At 48.6% G+C, this 23,711-nt stretch overlaps 1 protein-coding gene across 1 annotated transcript in view; it reads left to right on the plus strand.

The window, feature by feature from the left end:
* Positions 1–23,711, plus strand: part of ARVCF (ARVCF delta catenin family member) — a 553,290-nt gene that overhangs the window by 413,799 nt on the left and 115,780 nt on the right. Inside the window, exon 8 of the mRNA XM_078667927.1 lies at positions 325–396. Coding sequence (XP_078524053.1) covers positions 325–396 — 72 coding nt within the window. The remainder of the gene's footprint in view (positions 1–324; positions 397–23,711) is intronic.

The following is a 23,711-nucleotide window of genomic DNA, read 5'->3' on the forward strand; positions in this document are numbered from 1 at the left end:
AATAGTTTTATTGGCATTTATACATAGATATTGATGGTAGTGAGAACAGCCCCTCCTTTCTAGTCTGTGTATTGAGTTTAATTTATCAATCTGCCTCTTTTCTCTCTATACCCACCAAAGCCTAGACTTACTCGGCAGCCATGTTTTTTGCCTTCATTATGGTTTCTCAGAAGGAAGATAATTTGAAAAGAATGTATATTGTGTAATTCAAGTAGCAATAAAAATAACTTTGAAGAAGTTCTCCAGGTGTCATGTTGGCCTCTACACCTGTCTCTTATCCGCGAGTATGAACCCTGCTGCTTTACATTTCTGTTTTGTGCACAGGGAAGCGGAACGGGGACATGGACAGAAACTTTGACACCCTGGACCTGCCCAAGAGGTCGGAGTCGGTGAAAGGTAGGGCGATGCCGCGTCTGTACCTCTGCACACCTGGCCGATTCTGACTCTTGAGGGGTGGTGGGATGGAGGGAGGGAAGGCATGTGTTGAGTTTGGCAGGCTGTACAGGTTAGGGTGTGTGCCCGTAGCCATACCTGGTGACTTACGGTATCTAGTGAAATGAAATGAAATGAATACGTATTTGTATAGCGCACGACTACCCTGAGGCATCTCGGCGCTTGTACGAATACCGCTGAGGAACCCTTCCTGGCTTTTCCCTGTGAAATGTCCACTCCTGGACACCCCCAAGGTGAAGCCAGGCATCCAAGCGCTGCTGGGGCCGGTGTGGAGGTTAAGCAAGCTATTGCCCAGAGTCACAGAGTGGGACCCATGATTAGACTAGGGACCGAGGCGAGAATTATCAGGTCTGAGGAAATTGAGCCCAAGACCCACCGAGGCGGAGATTGAACACTGGTCCCGGGCAAGACCTCTGCATCAGGGTCTGCCGCTCTAACCATTGAGCCACGCTTCTCCAGGTTAGGTTTGAGCCAGAACCATAGCATAGTGAATTTTTTTTTTTAATGATATCTTTTGCATCCAACAAACATGGGCATTGCAGTAGATACTGGGCACAAATCCAGGTAGGACAACACCTCCTGTCAACCACCCTTGCTTCACACAACCTTCAATCAGGCCATCGTTGGCGGCCATGTCCTGCGCGTACCAGATCCCAACCCCTGCGATCAACCAGCCCGGCAGCACACGCCAGGCGGGTTGGGTATAGTGAAAGTGAAAATGTTTTATTGTTTAGTTAATTAAAACCAAAACAATGTTCCAAAATACCAGATACATTGTACCATTAAAAGCACACAGACATATAAACAAGTTAAGACTTATCGTTACATCCATTTCTCTAAACATTCAATTTGAAAGTTCAAAAATTGATATGAACGTGTGATACATGTGGCATAGGGCACAGAGCTGCGACCTGGCCCTCCATCCAACACCTACCTTCATCCAGCTGAGGCAGTTTGTGGCCTGGAGCCCTGTGCAGCGCGGGTTGGGTGCAGGCCCTGGCCTGTGGCGACGCTATCCGCCCCACCCCTGCCATCACACCGACCCCATTGCACACAAGCCTATCTCTCCACCAGTCTGTCCTTTTTTAACTCTTTCTGAAACTCCTAAATCATATTTGATCGTGATCTCCTTTTGACTTGTGAGTCTTATGCTTTTGTCTGTTTTTTCATGGGAGAGTACTTGAGTTTTTCGTGCCTCTGGTTTCCCCCCTGCACCCCCTTGGGGTCGGGTATCTCTGCTCTCCACCACCCAAAACTTGCGAGTTGGATCTGTCTGGTGGCTGAAAAAATGAACTCAGAGCCTTTCTCCAGCCAATCACATTAGTCAAGTGAGCATTTGTTGGTAGCGGCTTGTGTGTCAAAAGAGTGGCGAGACGGGGGGCAGGGACGGATGGACGGATGATGAGACAAATAAAGTCCGGTAGTGAACTGACATGAACCAGTTTGGAAAAGTACAAGCACTCTGTGTCCATCCTGTCCCCTCACACCTAGTGATAGACCTGTCAATTCTCCTCATCAAGTCAGCCGGCGGTTGTATCTTCAAATATTCAAAATATCGTCAGACATAAATGTTGTGTCCTAATCATTGTTTTCAATAATATTCCCTTGGGCATAGATTTCCCATTATTAACTGGGGTGGTAATGTTTGTAGACGATCTCTAGGACACCATGCGTATGTCAGTCGATACTCTGGCGATAATTTGGTACCGCAAGCGGCATTATCTTTGCGCTGCCCAAAAAGGCAGCATTTGTTGTTTTTACACCAAGGCTCAAGTAAATGAGTGTTTCGTCATCAAAAGTAATTAAAAAATAAATGTACTGGGGCAGCGTAAGACCACATGATCAGTCAATAGTGGAGTATGGCACGCCATCCATCGGGAAACCACAAACATACAGTATCGTGCGATATCGACCTTAAATCCATCCGGAAGCTTTTTAGACCATCCGCGGGGAGCAGCTCGCGGCCCAGCAGCCTCATCTTACTGGTTCAAGCTCTCCCTGGCGGACCCTGGCCAGACCTCAGCATCTCAAGTGTTTCTTCTGCATCTCACATTTCTTCTTGTGGGGTCCCCTGGGGCTCCCCCTTCTCTCCAGTCTACTTTCATTCTTTTAGCCTTTCTTTGCCATTATCCCTCAGACTGGAATACATTTCCATTCTGATGTTGACAACGCGCCACTATGTCTTCATTTGACGGGTCAATAGAATACGGTAAATCGAAGCGCTGCCATGCCTCAAAGCACTGAGCGGATTATCGTTTTTCTGCTGTCAGGTTGGGTAAAAACTGATATTAGTCTTGCCGTAATCTCAGCATTTATTGGGAGCATCAGAAACCTCTCCGTTGCCGTACCCCAGTCCTTCCTCGCGCTGTTTTTTCTTCTTAAACCTTTCAAATCCGATTTTTTTCATATTAAAATTGTAAAAATATTGGACTCTTTACCCCAGGTCGCTATACCTCATGGGACCCAAGAAGAATCCCCCCCGATTTGGGTAAAAGTGTGCCCTATCTCCCTCGACACGTTTGGCCCAGTTTCAGAAAGTGAAACACTAAAAGTCATAGCTTCTATAAAAAGCGGTTCCCCCACGGACCCAGTCCCTTTTAAAATTCTAAAGCAAGCAGCAACCGCGGTGGTAGGGCCCATTACGGACCTGATTAACGCCTCTTTCTCTCGTGGTGTGGTGCCACCCACCTGGAAAAAAGCCGTGGTCAGGGCACTTTTAAAAAAATCTAACCTTGACACGGCTGAGCTGGCCAATTTTAGGCCCATTTCTCTGTTGCCAGGTCTCAGCAAAATTGCTGAGAAGCTTGCTAACCATCGACTGTCCAACTTTCTAGAATCGAACGGTCTGCTCCGAGATTCGCAGACCGGCTTCCGTCCCGGCCAAGGCACCGACACGGCCCTCCTGGCTGTCGTTGAGGAATCGAGGCGCATCTTAGATTCGGGGGGATCAGTGGCAGTGATCCTCCTGGATCTGAGTGCGGCATTCGACACCGTCGACCACCAGGTGCTGACCCAACGGCTTTCAAAGGTGGGTGTGGCAGGTGCCGCGTTGAAATGGCTTTGTTCATTTCTGGAAGACCGTTCCTATCAGGTCTGGGAAGGAAGCAACAAGTCTCCATCTATTTCTCTCCAGTGGGGGGTGCCGCAGGGCTCGTCCTTGAGCCCGACATTATTTAATGTCTATATGGCCCCCCTGGAGGATGTGGTGACCCCTTATAACATCAAAATCATCAGCTATGCTGATGATACTCAGCTGGTGGTCGCCCTTCCTCAACTGGTGGAGAACCCTAACTTGTTGCATTCATGTCTGGCGGACGTCTATACCTGGATGAGCAGTTCAGCCTTGAAGCTGAACGGCTCTAAAACAGAGATTATGCTGCTTGGAAACAAAGCGCCGCCATTGCCACCATCATGTTGGCCAAGCTGTATGGGTGACTTCCCAACCATGAAAGAGGAGATTAAGAGCCTGGGAGTCTGGCTGGAGCAAGACCTCTCCCTCCGAACTCACGCTAAAAGAACTGCGGGAGTCTGTTTTGCCCTGCTGCGGGCTGCGCGTAAAATTCTTCCGCTTCCTCCTTTTCCATCAAGGAAGTTGTTGATTCAGGGTTTGATAACATCTCGCCTAGATTACAGCAATAGTCTGTTTCTGGGCGCCCCTGAATCTACTTTTAACAAACTTCAGCAGGTTCAAAACGCGGCGGCCAGACTCCTCATGGGAATTCCTCGAACAGAATCTGCCAGACCCGCTCTCAAGGCACTGCACTGGTTACCAGTGCGGGAGAGAGTGAAGTTTAAGGCACTTTCCATCGCTCACAAAATTCTTCAGGGCGGTGGGCCTCCTCTCTTGGGGAGCTTGGTAGTGCCTTACAAAGCGAACAGAGCGCTGAGGTCTGACCAGAGGTGTTTTCTCCAGGTCCCGAGAGTAAAAAGATCACGCACGGGCGGGAGGCGATTTTCCGTGCACACAGCAACGCTCTGGAACTCCCTCCCCTTAAAACTTCGTGCTGAGACCTGTACCCTGCGTTTTCGCAAAGGTTTGAAAACACATCTGTTTCCCCTGTGAGTCGTTACTATTATTTCATGGTCCCACGGTTGATGCACTGTTCATAGCGCCGGGATGCCTCAGGGTAGCTGTGCGCAATATAAGTTTTAATAATAATAATAATAATAAATCATCAGGATCAAAATTGATCCTAAGCCAGCTCTGTCCCCCCACCCTCCTTAAACTAATCCTAATCATTGCCACAAACCTCTGACTTTCCGACTTAATCAACTTTTTTTTATTTTTTACTTTCGTTCCTGAGGCGCACAATCGCATAGATATGTTAGATTTTCTAAACTTAAGATTTGTATAAAGTTTTTTTTAAATGCAAATGCCATGAGGTGTACTTTTGCTACAGCAAATAACACATCAAGTGCATCTTCATATCTTAATGTTGCTTCTTAACTTTTCAGTAGTAGGAATTTTTCCTAGGTGCCTCAACCAAGCGCAGAATTGATAGGGAATGAATAAGGGAAGTATGGCCACATGTTCCTCTTTTTCCTTGATCAATTATTGTTCTTTGATTACTAAGTCGACCACAAACTACGGGTTAATTGTGGGTAAATATAAAATGCAGTCTCTTGTGAATCTTACGGCACTGATTCCTTTCTGGAAACGAAATTTCTGCCCTACTGTACAACCAGGTCATTCGTCTCTCAGGTGAGATTCGTAAATTCCAGAACAAAATAATTGGGCCTCTGCAGTTCTAGAAACTTTTCTTGGGTACAGTGGTCTGTTAGCAATTGTGGCATCAAAATTCCTCATTGCTTCACGACAATAACTGAAAGCTCTGCATGTATTCATCGGGATATAATGTTGTGTAGTAACTCCTCAGAACTGTAGCACCAAGAAACCTTTGCAGTGATACCAACATCAATTAAACTGGCATAAAGGATTTTATTCTCTGATTTCCATTTTTGGCCGTCACTCGCCCACCGTCATTTTCCATAAGTTTGGAGTTTCGCGCTTTGCATCCTATGACCACAGTTCGGCCGATGTTTCGCAGTTTTGAGTATAGCTCAGAAAGTTAGATTTTAGCGATTGTCTATAATCCATAAATGTCTTCGTGATTCTGGTACACTTAAGCCCCATTCAATCTTCCTGTCTTGGCCAGAACACTCCCATCTCCCAGATGACGCGATGCTAGGCTGCGTGTTTGTGATGCGGGGCTAGGCGTTTTAGTCAGAGGTCTTACCATGTGGGTCATCCTTTCTTTTCGAATTAGACTGAAGATGAGCTGCAGAGATCAGGCCGGGCTCCTTCTTACATGATTAGAATTTTTTAAGGTGAGTTCAACATCCAAACTGGACAAGGAGGTCAGATTCAAGATTGACGGTTTTACCACGTCTCGTTTAAGTATCACTCAAAAAGGACTATACGTTGCATTGCTTTCTGTTGGGCTTTATTTGACATTATTTTGAATAAATTTCCAATACAATGTTGACGTATCAATCCATATATCTTCATTTGATGCTAAAATACAATAAAGAAAACTCTGAGGTTGTCCCCAAGCAATGAAAAACTGACTCAATTCTGCATTGCTTTTTTCAGCATAGGTAAAAATAGACAACTTATCAGACACAACAGACCCCTCTCCAACGGCTGAGTCTTGGGTCGGCCACTGAGTACATTTCAAGATCTGATCTCAGGGGTAGCCTTTGGCGATGATTCTAAAAACGAGATATTCAGTAAAAGTGTTAATATATTTCACATCTTACCATCTTCCCTATGAAGGTAACCAAGTGGACACGCAAGTTGAACACGGTGATGCTTCGACGGTAAGGTGGGATGCGCAACAGAGCCACTTAGATCTAATAATGTCTTAACAGCCAGACCTCTTGCAGTTTTTTTCCTCATTAACCTGTGCGCTTTCAGGTCATGATTAATTTTTTAAGTCCCATGAGGTGGTGCCGGCTGATTTCTGCAGCGAGCTTTTTAATTAGGATTACCCAATGGAGTCATGTCATTGGCCGCATCTGGTTTTCCGTTGCAGCGTTCCTCTAACAACCAAATGTATACGTACTCTTGCCATGGTAACGATTATTTACTTTATTTGAGCCAATTGGATTTGAGTTCCAGGTTGCTATGGTGTTTAAAAGGTTATCCCAGGACAGGAAGCCTAGTGTACCCAGAGACAAGGCATTATCTTGTAACCGTAGCTTTCAGCTGAGCTATCGGTTTACTTCTGGAGTGGAGGAAATGGGATTAGATCAACGCAACAAAAACACAAGCTGAAGAAATCAATGTTGACAAACTGTCCTTAAAGAAATTCCATGCGCGCAAAAGTGCAGGAAAAGTATTAAAAATTGACTTGACCAAAAGACATTTCCTATATTGACTCCCAGTAATGGGCAAGCATTTTTAAGCTTCAATTTTCTAAGGCACGGTCTCTAAAATCTAATTTCAAAATCTATAAAACAATACAATAGGAAGAATAAGAATGCACATATAATATATCAAATTCTGAACCACAATGAGCCTGGACAAACAGCGTAAACAATAAAATAGGCTAGCGAGCGGTAACTCAGTGAGACAGTGAAAGGAAGGAGAACACGAGACGGGGGTCGACTCTGGGGTAACAATCCGTATAGCAGAACCCTAAAAAACTCAGAATTTCTGCAGGGAAGGGGTGTGGGGGACACGTGGAGTGTCAGCCCACAGTGGCGCCCATTTCAGAATATTTTACAATGTAGAAACCCCTTGAAATGTAACCACATATCTAAATCAAACGTTATCGCTAATCCAAAGCATAACCTAAGAACTATGCAACGGGGCGGACATAACATCACTCTATAAAGTGCTGAGATAAAGTGCTTTTTGTGCACACCTTTCGTTTTAATTTATTTTAGTGTTGACAAATCAAAGGGGCTTCCTGCTGTATGGAGGCTGCAAGGCAAGAAAAAAAAAACTCTATTGTAATCCTTATTTCATAAAACAAGGGGGTGACATTAGTTTCAACCTACTCAATATTAGGCCTGGGCAGGAAATTTCGTTCCTCTCCGGGAATTTAAGTAATTTTGCGTTCCGTGGAGAATGCGGAATTGCCAAAAATTCTGCGATCCGCGGCTTCGCAGAATTTTTTTGCTTATTCGTGCTTTCAAAATGCGTATTTGCGAGATATTTCACCCCGAGCACGCAAACATCGTTCGCGAACAGAAAAAAGCATCGCGAATGGACGGAACAAGCAATTCCGCGTGTTTGCAGAACTTTTGCGCGCTCGTGGAGATTTTTTACCATTTCGCAGAGCTTTGCATAGCGCGACTACACAAATTCTGCCCACCCCAACTGAATATGCTTTAATCTCCGGAAAACTAATATTTTTCTAATAATCTAATTATTGAGTGCGTGATTAAAATACTAAACGTGAGTCTAACCCGATCACTTATTCTCCCCGTGCCTAAGAGTGTGCAGTTGTAAATATGTGAAATGTGTATGTATTATCCCAAATATTGTCGGTCCACACTTGATCAACCCTATCTTAGACAACTCCAACACAGCCCATAGTGTACGCGGTTTTATTGTTTACAAGACCCGCACTATGTAAATATCACTACGTACCTACATGCAGCTAAACATAAACGTTTAATCGTAGGTAGTAAATTCTAATGTGGAAACTCAAAGTAATTGTTGGCTAGAATCTGACATGTACCATGTGGATGGGGGTGGACTTTCTGGTCATCATCTTGGGGATATAAATATACATTAACCCTTTAAATGTGCCCGTCGGCCAACAGCCGTCGAAAGCACTACCTCGGTAGTGCTGCGCACGTCTGTTGGCCGATGTGGCCCCGCCCACTTAATGGAACACCCCGCACCACAGCGGAATTCCGCTGTGGTTAAGGCGTTAATGGACAAATAACTTCTTAAGGAATGCAGCACTGTTTTATTAGAAGCAATAATTTAAAGGGACCGTACAGTTTTGCGAAACAATATAATACGCTTTGCCCTATCCTGCTTCGCAGACATTGACAATAAGCGTTCTAGGATGCTTCTTTGTTTAATGGCGTTTGCTTGGGTTTTGAGGTATATTGGGCACCGTTCGTGGTATTGACACCGCACAACAATACCTGTCCTTACCAGCGAGTGCCGCCTCCCCTCTGAGCCCTCCACTGGCTCCCAGTTGAAGCCCGGATCCAACTGAAGGTGGCATGCATAACTCACAAAGCTCTACATAATTCTGGTCTTAAATACCGGGTGAATAGGCTCAAGCTATCAAGAAGCAGAAGGGATGATTCTAGAAGTGCTAAATCCCTCATAACAGCCATATTAAAAAAAAAAAGAAAAGACATGGCTGCACGTTCCCCGATATGCTCCAAAAATATGGAACTCCCTACCACCCTCAATGAGCGCAGTTACCTCGCTAAGGCGTTTCAAGAGGGGAGCGAAAGCCGTACTACTAGAAAAACGTACGTCTTAATGAGAACTATTTTGAATCTGTCATTCATCCTATTTTATATCGTATCCTATTATTTTATCCCTTGCTCTTTGAATTCTATGTACAGCCGATCTTAAGTGACAGGTGTCTTTACTGTACGGCAACCCTCATTTGCTCTCTCTTTGTACAGCGCTCCGATACCGTGATAGTCATTTTCGTGCTTTATAGAACGCAATAAATAAATGAGTATGTGAAGTGCTGTTTCGGAGGACCCTGTAGGGGTTGCAGCTGGTCCTAAAGATGACGCAGGCTTGGAGTGCGAGCCAGGGAAGTTCCTTCCATGTTGATTGGATGTGGTAAAACTTCTTGAAACCTCTGAGAAAAACGTCATCATGTAGGGTGCCGCTCGGTGCACCTGGGGTAGCATCGGTGAGACCCCTGGACAGAGTGTTGACGCCACCCACGTGAGAGAGGGGACACAGGAATCTACGTTCCTCCAATTTAACTCTGTTGATTACCCCCTCATTTAAACGCAAAAAACATGGGGGGGGCTCAGATTTGCGGTCTTGGCTCCACCATTTTGGGACTCGCCTCCTGTGGAAGTGAGGCTGGCAACCTGCTATGTGCAGAACAGGAAATTGCTAAAGACTTTGTTTTCTCAGCCATATCAGTAAAGTCAACTGTGTTGTTAATGCCGCTTCCTCTCTTGTTCTCAGCGCCTTGAAACCGCTTGGTGTACGTGCGCTTTATAAGCATTTTAAACATAACAGCTTTCACTGTTGTCCTGAAACCGAGACTGAGTAGGTGAGGTCTCGGTGTTTTCAGAAGGGTGAGCTCGTGCCAGGCTGTCCTGGGTTTCTTAACCATCCAGGAGGCCCCATTGGGGGAAAAATAAAAGGGAATCCATGGCTGGGACGGCCGCCCCGCTAACGCTCGAGGCACTTACCTTCATCTTTGATTTTAGTCACTTGGTACCTTCTAAATGCGGTCCCTCCGCTGCGTTTAAACAACATCGCCTTTACATCCCAGGCGCATTCAGTCTCACTTGTAGCCTTGCAGTTCTTTTCTGGGTGTGTGGGTGTGTTTGAAATGCACATCCCATATATAAGACGAAATAAAAAAAAGCATTCACCCTGGTTTCAGGATCCTGGTTCCAGTCCTGGGCTTGTCTTTTACTTATCAGATGTGTTCAATTGAAGTAATCAAGAACTACAACTCCCAGAATGCACTGCATTGTTAAATGAAAGCCCAGGGCTCCTTATATGGTGTCTTGCGAGCTGCAGATCAGCTTGAAGTTTAACATGCTGCAAGTACTCAACCCGGTAAATGTAAATGTAAATGTGGGTGTACTTGTGAAGCGCACTGCGACTCCATGGAGTATCCTGGCGCTGAAGACCGCTAGGGAACCCGTCCTGGTTTTTCCTGTGAGATGGTCCCTTCTGGGTATCTCCAGGGTGAAACCAGGCATCCCCGGCGTCTGTGGGGGGCTGTTGTAGAGATGAGGCAAGCTTAATGCCCAGAGTTGCCGAGTGTGAACCCTGGTTAGAGTAGGCACCGAGGCGAGAATTGTCGAGTCCGCTGACCCTGGTCCACGACCCTGCCGCGTCGGGAATTGAACCCTGGTCCCGGGCCGTTCTCTGCTTCCCGGTCTGCCGCCTCTAACCAGTGAGCCACACCACACGGTAAGCTTTCTTACCATTGTTGGGGGTATAAGTAAGAGTAGGGCAAGGTTTTTCTGCATTCAAAAACAGAACTTTGCAATGGAAGTGCTTCCCGTCCATCACTATAATGGCGGTTCTGCTGCCCTTCAGTTTTTAGTTGACGCCCGCTAGTGGTGGCGCCACAAGGCGGCTGCCTTAACTTGTCGTATGGAAACGCGGGGTCCTGGGGTTGAGTAAAGGGGCGTTGCACCAGAGGTTGGACATTGCAGATTCTGGCCTTGTGCAGTCAGAGGCCATAGGTTTTTGTGACGTTTATTTCCTAGTGGCGCCCAAGTGTAGTTTCATCAGTTTCTGTGCAAAGGTCAACTGACCAGGCACATCTGACCATGTATAACTTCAGTCCTTTCGGAAACCTCGTGTATGCAGTGTGTGGGTCATCTGTCGGCGCCATGTGGTTTTCAAGAATGCAATTTTGGAAGGTATGTCTGTAGTGCTGTGACGTGGAGACCTCATCTGGAGGACGGTCAGCTGTAATGGAGGCCACAGCTGAAGTACTGTGCCCTGTTCTGGAATCAACATCTGGAGTACTGTGGCCTATTTTAGATACCTCATTTGGGGTACTGCGTCCTGTTCTGCAAACCTCATCTGGAGCACAGTGTCCTGTTTAAGCGACCACATCTGGATTACTGTGTCCTATTCTGGAGATTTCAGATGGAGTACTGTATTTTGTTCTGGACAACTGTGTCCTCTTCTGGAGACCTCATCTGTAGCACAGACTCACTCCTGTTATGCATGCCACATCTGGAGTACGGTCTCCTGTTATGGAGGCCACACCTGAGGTACAGTATCCTGCTCTTGAGACCACATCTGGAGTACTGTCTCCTGCTCTTGAGACCACATCTGGAGTACTATGTGCTGTTCTGGATACCATTACTGGAGTACTGGCTCATGTTCTGGAGACTTCATCTTCCGTACTGTCTCCTGTTATGGAGGCCACATCTGGAGTATTGGCTCATCTTCTTGAGACCATATCTGGAGTACTGTTTCCTATTCTGCAGACCTTTTCTGGAGTGCACCACCCTGTCCTGTCGGCCACATCTGTAGTTCTCGCTCCTGTCCTGGAGGCCAACTCTGGAGTACTGTCTCCTGTTCTGGAGATATATGGAGTACTGTCCCCTGTCCTGGAGACCTCATCTGGAGTACTGTGTCTTGTTCTGAAGGTCCCGCCCGGAGTCCTGTGCTCTCTTCTGGAGGCCCCTTCTCTTGATGGATACCATCAGAGTGGGCACAGTCTGGTGATGGACGGCCGGTAGCCATGTGACGAGAGGCTGAAAACACTAGACCTGTTAACCCGGAAAGGATGGAGGGTGCGACCAAGGCTTTCAGATCCTGCTGCCTGCGATGCACCATCGCCACCTCCAGTGAGAGAGGATTTTGCTGATTGGGTGCTCAGTTCCTCTAACATCGCCAGTTGCTGCTGTCTAGCGCCCTCTGGTGGCCACTTGTGGTTGTGCTACGAGCATCTGTCCTTTTGGCTGTAAAGAAGCACGAGCTGGGGCGACTGCTCCATGCAGAAGGCCACAATTCCCCCAGTGTTGCCCCCTCTCCTGGTTCCTCCTTTCCACCACCCACGTGCTACTTCGGGGCGGCATAAAGCGCTATACAAGCAGTGCACAGACAGGTATGCCAGCCGGGCGCGCGCAGTGGCCACGTGGCTCCTGAGCCCAGGAGAGGAGCTGGAAGTGTTTCTGCTGCCGAGACGTTACGGCTCTCTTGGAGGGGCCGTAAAATAACATATATTGAGCACTAATTCACAGCCTGCTCGTGCAATTAGGCCGCCTCGGTAGGCAGATGTTAAATAAAATAACCTGTTCTCAGCCCTGCCATTACGGCCCCTGCGGGAGCCACGGGTGTGGGGGGGGGGGGGGGGGCCGGCTGGTTAGCTATGGCTCGTGTTACCCATCCAGAGCAGGGCTCGCGCGTCGACCTTTTCTGCGTCCAGCTCCACGCGTGGAACTCCCGGGAGACTTGGAAGTCCAATTCTTTTTTTTATGCATAGATTGTGACCAAGGTGTAAATTATTGTGATTATGTATTATGTTATCATGTATGTAGCGCTTTCATACCACTGGTGTGGCTCTGAAGCGCTAGATTATTCCTAGACTCCAAGGTTGAGGAAGGTTGGGGTAGTTGTATGTTTAATGTGACGTATATGAGCAGTGTGGGGGTGTTGTAAGGGCTGAGGAGTTCTGCAAAGCTGGCCCTGCACTTTCATTTTTATTTTTTTGCAGTTTTTATATAGCGCCAACTCGACTCGAAGGTATCAGAGCGCTTTACATGAGCACCAGTTTTGTTACAGATGGACACATACATGTTTGGTAGGCACGGGGAGATGACGTGATTTGCCCAGAATCACATAATGTTGTGCCGACGCCGAGGATCTAACATGGTTGCCCATCTCCAAGCTGCAGCTCTAACCGTTAAGCCACGTCCTGTACCTCAGTGAGGCAGAAGGGTTGTAGGTTGGTAAGGGTACAAGGACCTTGATGTACTTGAAGAAGATGACGTGTCGCAGACAGAGGGATGGAGACCGCGGATACACGTACAACCACCAGCCTCACCTGCTCTGTCCACCTTCCGGTCTGCTATAACCAGGGCACAAGTCCTAAAAAAGGAAGTGGGGGGACGCTGACGTCATGACAGGAAGTGATGTCACGAAAGGCGGCTTGCACCATCAGACTCATTGCCTCCCCTCGCTCACCCCTTAGATGCGATTGCATCAGAGAAGCCAGTGCGTGAGCAGCGTTCTGAATGGGCTCCGGTCTCGCCCCAGAGTGGCCAAAGAGTGAATGTGTGCCTCCATTTGCTCCAGTTCTCGAGCTCCCAGTAAAATAAGTGGGGGGACTCCGTCCACCCACGTGGTACCCCGACTCGAGCCCTAGCTATAACATGTTGTGCGCTTCTTTCCTTGCACGCACACTGTGAGTACTCCCCTGTGTCCTTCCAATCCTTTTTAGGTCGAGCCTGGGCAGCGCATGGGCTGCTGTGCGAGGTAGGCTGTATTTGAGTAGGGACTTGAAGCCCCGCCCACTCCCCACCCATATTTTTCATTGGCTTATTTCATTGTCCTTTGTGAATGCTGGTTTCTGATTCATTAATAGGCTTGTTAGTCCCTCCTTAGTACCGCCTTGTCTTCATTTGTAACCTCCCATGAGGACTGGCCCTTTTACTTCTGTTGTAACACCATATTTATTATTTAGTCCGTAAGCATTATTTTCTTTAATGAGTTTCTCCTACTTCAGGGGTGACATGCCTTCCTGCAACATTCACCACCCATGCGGGCATTTACATTCCAAGCAGCCCAGGACAACGACAGCTGTTTCTTTAAAATGAAATAGGTTTCGCATTTACAAGAGTTTCAGCTATTGGCATCGTAAATGACAATGCCTTTTATTTATGTGTTAATTATCAAAAAAGATAAATATAAGGCATTGTCATCTACAATGTCCAATAGCTTAAACTCTTGCAAATGCGAGACCTATTGCGTCGCTAATGCTTGTTGAAATCAATTCTTGGTTTTCGGTTGTTCACAAAAAGCCAGGTAACCTGGATCTTAAACGGGGGCCAGTGCGACTCAAGATAGTATGGTCAGGACTGGGTTTTATGACTCCGGTCCGACCCAAGGCTGGGCCGGCTCTGAATTTAGGTGACCCATGTCTTGTCTGGCCTTTGGTGGACCCGAGTCTGGTCTGGGGCTTGGATAAGCCAGATCCAGCGTGGGTCCTGGGTGGCCCAGTCTGGTGGCGGCTTGCAGTGACCTGCGTCTAGCAAAAGATGTGTGGTCATTTGCTGCTTCACGGCTTGAGAGACCACATCTGGCCCAAGCCTCGCGTGACCAGAATCTGTTTAAGTTTACGTTAGCCTAGTCTTTTCAAGGTCTTGGATGACCCGGACTGATCCGGGCCCTGTGCGTCCCTCGTCTGATCCAGGGCATGGCTGACTTGATGTACTCTGAGGTTTGAGTAACCTGGTTCTGGTCTAATCAAGGTCTTGGTGTCTGGTCCTGGGCTCGGGTGATCTTTGTGTTCTGGGCTTGGATGACTTGTATACACCCCGGGCTTTGTGACGCGGTTCTGATCCAGGGCTGCTCTCTTGTTCAGGACTTGGGTGATCTGGATCTGTCCCAGAATTTGGATGACCCGGGTCTGGGGTTTGGATCAGCAGGATCTAGTATGTGTGGTTTGGTGATCGGGGTCAGTCATTGGCCAGAATGATCTGGCTCTGGTCTGTGGCTTTGAAGACCTGGGTCTGGTTCACGGCATGGGTTACTCTGGGCTCGGGCGTGAGTGACCTGGTTCTAGCCTGCCTGGTTTTAGATTTGAATTGCCGGTATCTGCTGTGGTGCTCGGGGCTTGAGTTGCCTGAGACTGCTCCGCGCTGTTCTGATCTGATGTGCGTCTGGCCTGGAGTTTGGGTGGCCCACATCTGGGGTTGGGTGACCCAGATGTGTCCTGGAGCTTGGGAGGGCCGTATTTGGTCCATAGCTTGGGTGGTGTGGGTATGGGCCTTGGACATGGGTGACTTGGGTATAGTCCCGGGACTTGGGTCTAATCCTGGGACTTGGGTGGGTTGGATCTAGTCCTAGGACTTGGATGGCTCGTGTCTAGTTCTGGGACTCTGGTGGCTTTGGTCTCGTCCTGGGACGTGGGTGGCCCAGGTGAGGTCCTGAGTTTTGGGTGACCGAGGTGGCCCAGTTTAGGGTTAGGGTGGCTTGGCTTTAATCCTGTGGTTGGGTGGCCTGGTTTTAATCCTGTGGTTGGGTGGCCCAGCTCTAATCCTGTGGTTGGGTGGCCCAGCTCTAAACCTGTGGTTGGGTGGCCCAGCTCTAATCCTATGGTTAGGTTGCCCAGCTGTAATCCTGTGATTGGACGGTCCTCCTCTAATCCTGTGGCTGGACGACCCAGCTCTAATCCTGTGGCTGGACGGCCCAGTTTTAATCCTGTGGCTGGACGTCCCAACTCTAATCCTGTGGCTGGACGGCCCAACTCTAATCCTGTGGCTGGACAGCCCAGCTCTAATCCTGTGGCTGGACGGCCCAGCTCTAATCCTGTGGTTGGACGTCCCGGCTCTAATCCTGTGGTTGGACGTCCCGGCTCTAATCCTGTGGTTGGACGTCCCGGCTCTAATCCTGTGGTTGGACGTCCCGGCTCTAATCCTGTGGTTGGGTGGCCCGGCTCTAATCCTGTGGTTGGACGGCCCGGCTCTAATCCTATGGTTGGACGGCCCGGCTCTAATCCTGTGGTTGGGTGGCCCGGCTCTAATCCTGTGGTTGGGTGGCCCGGCTCTAATCCTGTGGTTGGGTGGCCCGGCTCTGATCCTGTGGTTGGGTGGCCCGGATATAATCCTTGGGTTGGGTTATCCAGATCTGGTCTGAAGCTTGGGGGCTCCCCTTGCCCAGGGCTTGAGCGGGCCAGGTTTGGTCCTAGGAGGTAGGTCCCCCAGACCTGCTCTTGAGCGGCACGGATGTGGCGAGTGTGCCTGGTGAGCTCACGGTGCACCCTGAAGCCCCTGGTCCTTCCGCCTGCTCGGCACCGGGCGCGGGTCAAAGTGAATAAACACCGGAAGTGGGTTGAGAAGGTTCTTTCAGTTTGAAATTCACATAGTCCGAAAATACTTTGTGCTGGAAAAAAATAGTTAAAAATTAAAGAAAAACAGCATGAAAGTGTGGCTCAATGGTTAGAGCGGCAGACCATGATGCAGAGGTCTAGCCCGGGACCAGGGTTCAATTCCCCGCCTCGGCGGGTCTTGGGCTCAAAAAAATCCACGGACCTGATAATTCTCGCCTCGGTGCCTATTCCAATCATGGAGTCCCACTCTGCAACTCTGGGCAATAGCTTGCTTAATCTCCACAACGGCCCCCACAACGCTAAGGATGCCTGGCCTCCACCTTGGGGGTGCCCAGGAGTGGACACCTCACAGGGAAAGCCAGGATGGGTTCCACAGCGGTATTCGTACAAGCGCCTTGAGACCCTTGCGGGTGAGTAGTGCGCTATACAAGTATCAATTTACATTTCAAATTAAAGAAAACCAGCATGGCTCCGTGTCCGAGTTGGGTACGGCTGGAGCTACAGTAGAAAATCTGAAGCAATTAATGATGAGAAGGCAAGGTCCGGATCAAAGCTGTGCTCAGGCCTCGGGTTTAAAAACAAGCATTTGCAATGCAATAGGTCTCGCATTTGCGAGAGTTTGAGCTACTGGCATTGTAAATGATAATGCCATTTATTTATATGTTGGTTTCAAAACAGATAAAAAGGCATTGTCATTAACAATGCCAATAGCTTAAACTTTCGCAAATGCGAGACCTATTGCATTGCAAATGCTTGTTTAAATTTGAAGTGACTTTATCATGATATTTGGTGCATGGCTTACTTAGCACATATTTTCTTGGCTGATCTGGTTGTCATTGTCAGGCCAGGACCCGACTGGGAAATCATCAGAGATTGGTTCACCCCCATACACCCCTCCACCCCCCGTGGAGAGATTAAAGCAACTTTCCCCCACTCCTGTGTTTGCATGGGCAAGTACCACCAGGTTCTACCTGTTGAAAAGTGTTTGTGTAAAAAGGGCGCTACAGGGTAATAATAAGAAGCAAACAGGCACCACACTGTTTGCCTAGATTATTCACACTTATAAATCGGATGCAAACCGGCAGTACATACGTGGCACAAATGCTATTCACGCCGGGTTTTACTTGCACTGGCTAATTATAGCTGGATTTACCTGCCCCCTCGGATGGCAGGCATACCTCCGTCCGTTCTATAAATAGGTCTGCTGTAAGCGTTGATCAGCCCTCCGAGAAGCCCGACCCGCAGCTGAGGAGGGGTGAGAACAGTTTGTGTGTGCGGTGCCAGCACTTGTTTACATGCTTTAACGGGAGATGGGGCTGCAGCACAGAGGATATCCCGATTAATGAGGTTATTAAACACATTATTACACTTGAGCGACGCATATAAAGACCAATGTCAACGCCTGCCTAGTTGCCTCAAATGCAGCAGTGTGGCGTTTGCTGAACTGAGTTAGTTGAACAGCCATTGCGTGCCTCAGACTACTCAACTGACGAAAACAAGAGACAGGAGACAGGAGACACACTACAGCATTGACTTGTAAACCCGGATCATCCGGTGACTAACGTCTGCAAAAACAAAAACAAATATCAGCAGTGGAATTGGAACGCGTCACACGTGTGGAGGGCGCCCGTTGCCCGTTCTTTCGCGGATGCTTCAGAGAGTTCGGTGCGTTTTGGCGCCGAGCAAGCTGCAAGGAGGCTTCGCGTTAAACAGGTTCTCGTCAGATGCCCAGAAGGTCAATAGAGTTTCTACATTTATCTAGGCTGTAATTATATTATTCCTAACGCTTACCGTTGCATAGAAATACGTGAGAGTGTGTGCCGTTTCCACGTCCGAAAAGCATACGTCACCGAGCCAGAATGGCCACATGTTAACATTCTGAAGCAGTAATGCAGCGGATCCTGTCTCAGGCGGGACACAGGCATGGAATGAAAACATAAAGCCAGAAACGCCAGAGAGGAGATAGGCCTACTTACTGCACGAATATTCGAGTCAGTTTAGAATAAAAGACATAAAAAACATGGGAGCTAAGATTACATTTTAATATGTTAGTGAGACAGTGTCAGGCGCGAACAATAGTTTCCCTCTAGTAAGATAACAAGCAGGAGGCAGATAAAACAAATCCCCGCCGGGCCGCCGCGCTGCCTGCGACGACCCGGAAGCGGTTGGGAAGCCGGCCAATCACAGCGCGGCCCCAACCGGAAGTCCCGCCCCATCGCAGCGAGAGACAGAGAGAGCTGCCCGAGGAGCCACGAAGGCTCCGCATTGAGTCCCGGTCCCGAGATGGGGGACCGGGTGAAGAGCGGCCGGGCGCATGGGGAAGGCGGGGCTCTCATGTGGTGAGAGAGCCCCGCAAAGCGCTACCGCCGCCCGAGATGCTGATCCGCCGCCGAGCACCGCCAGAACAGGTAAGTGTGTTGAGTGAGAGGAGGGGTGAGTGGGGGTGGGGTGTACGCGTGTGTGTGTTTCTGTTTGAGTGTGTTTGTGCGTGCGTCTGTCTGTCTGTGTGCGCGTGTGTATGTTTAAGGGGGGGTGCGTGTGTGTATATGCAGTGTGTGTATGGCTTTCTTCGTGCGCATGCGTGAGTGACGACGTGCGCGCTCACGAGGTCGAATCTCGGCCTGCAAATGCGCGTGGCACTTTGCTGTCCTCATTCCCTGAAAAGTAACAACATAAGTTGTCTCGCTAGACGCAAAAGCTTTGCTTTTGCTTACGTCTAGCGAGACCTAAAAAAACCAACAAAAATGTAGACTTTGTTTCAAAAAAATAACTGCAATGGGGATGCAACTGTTACCATGAAAAGCTTCAGTATAGGGAACCATGGAAGGGATTCGGTTCTCCGCAGCTGCAGCGCCACGGAGACGATTTATTTTTAACATTTTACTATGAGCGGAGCCGGGAGAAGGAAGGGAAGAGAACAGAAGCAGAGTACACACTTAAGAAGGGGGTTGGAACGGTCACCATGGCAACCAGCGCTTTTGGGTGCCTGCTTTTGTGCTCGAAGATGTCTGATCTTTGCTTACCACTGTAGGAGGGGGAGAGACGGGCATCTGTTTATGATAGCACAAACACAACCTGCAGAAACTAGACACACAGCAAACGTGTGACACATCACAAACACAACCTTCAGAGACTGGGGACAAAGCCCCAGTGTGTGACATCACAAGCACAACCTGCAGAGACTGAGGAGTGAGGACACAGCACCAGTGTGTGACATCACAAACACAACCTGCAGAGACCGGAGACAAAGCCCCAGTGTGTGACATCACTAACACAACCTGCAGAGACTGGAGACAAAGCCCCAGTGTGTGACATCACAAACACAACCTGCAGAGACTTGAGACAGCACCAGTGTGTGACATCACAAACACAACCTCCAGAGACTGGGGACAAAGCACCAGTGTGTGACATCACAAGTACAACCTGCAGAGACTGAGGACACAGCAACAGTGTGTGACATCACAAACACAACCTGCAGAGACTGGAGACAAAGCCCCAGTGTGTGACATCACAAACACAACCTGCAGAGACTAGACACACAGCAAAGGTGTGACACGTCACACACACAACCTGCAGAGACTGGGGACAAAGCGCCAGAGTGTGACCTCACAAACACAACCTGCAGAGACTGGAGACAAAGCACTAGTGTGTGACATCACAAACACAACCTGCAGAGACTGGGGACACAGCACCAGTGTGTGACATCACAAACACAACCTCCAGAGACTGGGGACAAAGCACCAGTGTGTGACATCACAAGTACAACCTGCAGAGACTGAGGACACAGCACCAGTGTGTGACATCACAAACACAACCTGCAGAGACTGGAGACAAAGCCCCAGTGTGTGACATCACAAACACAACCTGCAGAGACTAGACACACAGCAAAGGTGTGACACGTCACAAACACAACCTGCAGAGACTGGATACCCAGCACCAGTGTGTGACATCACAAACACAACCTGCAGAGACCGGAGACACCCCAGCAGTGTGTGACATCACAAACGCAACCTGCAGAGACTGGAGACAAAGCACCAGTGTGTGACATCACAAACACAGCCTGCAAAAACGACACACAACAAAGGTGTGACACATCACAAACACAACCTGCAGAAACTAGACACACAACAAAGGTGTGTGACATCACAAACACAACCTGCAGAGACTGGTGACACAGCAACAGTGTGTGACATCACAAACACAACCTGCAGAGACTGGGGACAAAGCACCAGTGTGTGACATCACAAAAACAACCTGCAGAGACTGGAGACACAGCACCAGTGTGTGACCTCACAATCACAACCTGCAGAGACTGGGGACAAAGCATCAGTGTGACATCACAAACAACCTGCAGAAACTGAAGACAAAGCATCAGTGTGTGACATCACAAACACAACCTGCAGAAACTAGACACACAGCAAAGGTGTGAGACGTCACAAACACAACCTTCAGAAACTAGACACACAGCAAAGGTGTGACACGTCACAAACACAACCTGCAGAAACTAGACACACAGCAAAGGTGTGACACATCACAAACACAACCTGCAGAGCAGAGACTGGGGTCAAAGCACCAGAGTGTGAAATCACAAACACAACCTCCAGAGACTGGAGACACACAGCATTAGTGTGTGACATCACAACACACATCCTGCAGAGACGTGGGTCAAAGCACCAGAGTGTGAAATCACAAACACAACCTCCAGAGACTAGAGACACACAGCATCAGTGTGTGACATCACAACACACAACCTGCAGAGACGAGAGACACCGTGTGTGACCTCACAAACACAACCTTCAGAGACTAGAGACACAGTGTGTGACATCACAAACACAACCTGCAGAGACTGGGGACAAAGCACCAGTGTGTGACATCACAAACACAACCTGCAGAGACTGGGGACAAAGCACCAGTGTGTGACATCACAAACACAACCTGCAGAGACTGGAGACACAGTGTGTGACATCACAAACACAACCTGCAGAAACTAGAGACACAGCACCAGTGTGTGACATCACAAACAGAACCTGCAGAAACTAGACACACAGCAAAAGTGTGACACATCACAAACAGAACATGCAGAAACTAGACACAGAGCAAAAGTGTGACACATCACAAACACAACCTGCAGAGACTGGGGACAAAGCCCCAGTGTGTGACATCACAAGCACAACCTGCAGAGACTGGGGACAAAGCATCAGTGTGACATCACAAACAACCTGCAGAGACAGGAGACAAAGCCCCAGTGTGTGACATCACAAACACAACCTGCAGAGACTGGAGACACAGCCCCGGTGTGAGACATCACAAGCACAACCTGCAGAGACTGGGGACAAAGCATCAGTGTGACATCACAAACAACCTGCAGAAACTGAAGACAAAGCATCAGTGTGTGACATCACAAACACAACCTGCAGAGACTGGAGACAAAGCATCAGTGTGTGACATCACAAGCACAACCTCCAGAGACTGAGGAGTGAGGACACAGCACCAGTGTGTGACATCACTAACACAACCTACAGAGACTGGAGACAAAGCATCAGTGTGTGACATCACAAACACAACCTGCAGAGACTGGAGACAAAGCATCAGTGTGTGACATCACAAACACAACCTGCAGAGACTGGAGACAAAGCACCAGTGTGTGACATCACTAACACAACCTACAGAGACTGGAGACAAAGCATCAGTGTGTGACATCACAAACACAACCTGCAGAGACAGGAGACAAAGCACTAGTGTGTGACATCGCAAACACAACCTGCAGAGACTGGAGACAAAGCATCAGTGTGTGACATCACAAGCACACCCTGCAGAGACTGGAGACAAAGCACCAGTGTGTGACATCACAAACACAACCTGCAGAGACTGGAACCAAAGCACCAGTGTGTGACATCACAAACACAACCTGCAGAGACTGGAGACAAAGCATCAGTGTGACATCACAAACACAACCTGCAGAGACTGGAGACAAAGCATCAGTGTGTGACATCACAAGCACAACCTGCAGAGACTTGAGACAAAGCCCCAGTGTGTGACATCACAAACACAACCTGCAGAGACAGGAGACAAAGCACTAGTGTGTGACATCACAAACACAACCTGCAGAGACTGGAGACAAGGCACCAGTGTGTGACATCACAAACACAACCTGCAGAGACTGGGGACAAAGCACCAGTGTGTGACATCACAAACACAACCTACAGAGACTGGAGACAAAGCACCAGTGTGTGACATCACAAACACAACCTGCAGAGACTGGAACCAAAGCACCAGTGTGTGACATCACAAACACAACCTGCAGAGACTGGAGACAAAGCACCAGTGTGTGACATCACAAACACAACCTGCAGAGACTGGAGACCAAGCATCAGTGTGACATCACAAACACAACCTGCAGAGACTGGAGACAAAGCATCAGTGTGTGACATCACAAGCACAACCTGCAGAGACTGGAGACAAAGCCCCAGTGTGTGACATCACAAACACAACCTGCAGAGACTGTGGACAAAGCACCAGTGTGTAACATCACAAACACAACCTGCAGAGACTGTGGACAAAGCACCAGTGTGTGACATCACAAGCACAACCTGCAGAGACTGGAGACAAAGCACCAGTGTGTGACATCACAAACACAACCTGCAGAGACAAGAGACACAGTGTGTGACATCACAAACACAACCTGCAGAGACTGGAGACATAGCATCAGTGTGTGACATCACAAACACAACCTGCAGAGACTGGAGACAAACATCAGTGTGTGACATCACAAACACAACCTGCAGAGACTGGAGACAAAGCACCAGTGTGTGACATCACAAACACAACCTGCAGAGACAAGAGACACAGTGTGTGATATCACAAGCACAACCTGCAGAGACGACTGGAGACAAAGCACTAGTGTGTGACATCACAAACACAACCTGCAGAGACTGGGGACACAGCACCAGTGTGTGACATCACAAGCACAACCTGCAGAGACTGGAGACTAAGCACCAGTGTGTGACATCACAAACACAACCTCCAGAGACTGGGGACAAAGCACCAGTGTGTGACATCACAAGTACAACCTGCAGAGACTGAGGACACAGCACCAGTGTGTGACATCACAAACACAACCTGCAGAGACTGGAGACAAAGCCCCAGTGTGTGACATCACAAACACAACCTGCAGAGACTAGACACACAGCAAAGGTGTGACACGTCACAAACACAACCTGCAGAGACTGGATACCCAGCACCAGTGTGTGACATCACAAACACAACCTGCAGAGACTGGAGACAAAGCACTAGTGTGTGACATCACAAACACAACCTGCAGAGACTGGGGACACAGCACCAGTGTGTGACATCACAAACACAACCTCCAGAGACTGGGGACAACGCGCCAGTGTGTGACATCACAAGTACATCCTGCAGAGACTGAGGACACAGCACCAGTGTGTGACATCACAAACACAACCTGCAGAGACTGGAGACAAAGCCCCAGTGTGTGACATCACAAACACAACCTGCAGAGACTAGACACACAGCAAAGGTGTGACACGTCACACA

The sequence above is a fragment of the Lissotriton helveticus genome, chromosome 11 (assembly GCF_964261635.1).
Source record: "Lissotriton helveticus chromosome 11, aLisHel1.1, whole genome shotgun sequence".
Lineage (NCBI taxonomy): Eukaryota > Metazoa > Chordata > Amphibia > Caudata > Salamandridae > Lissotriton > Lissotriton helveticus.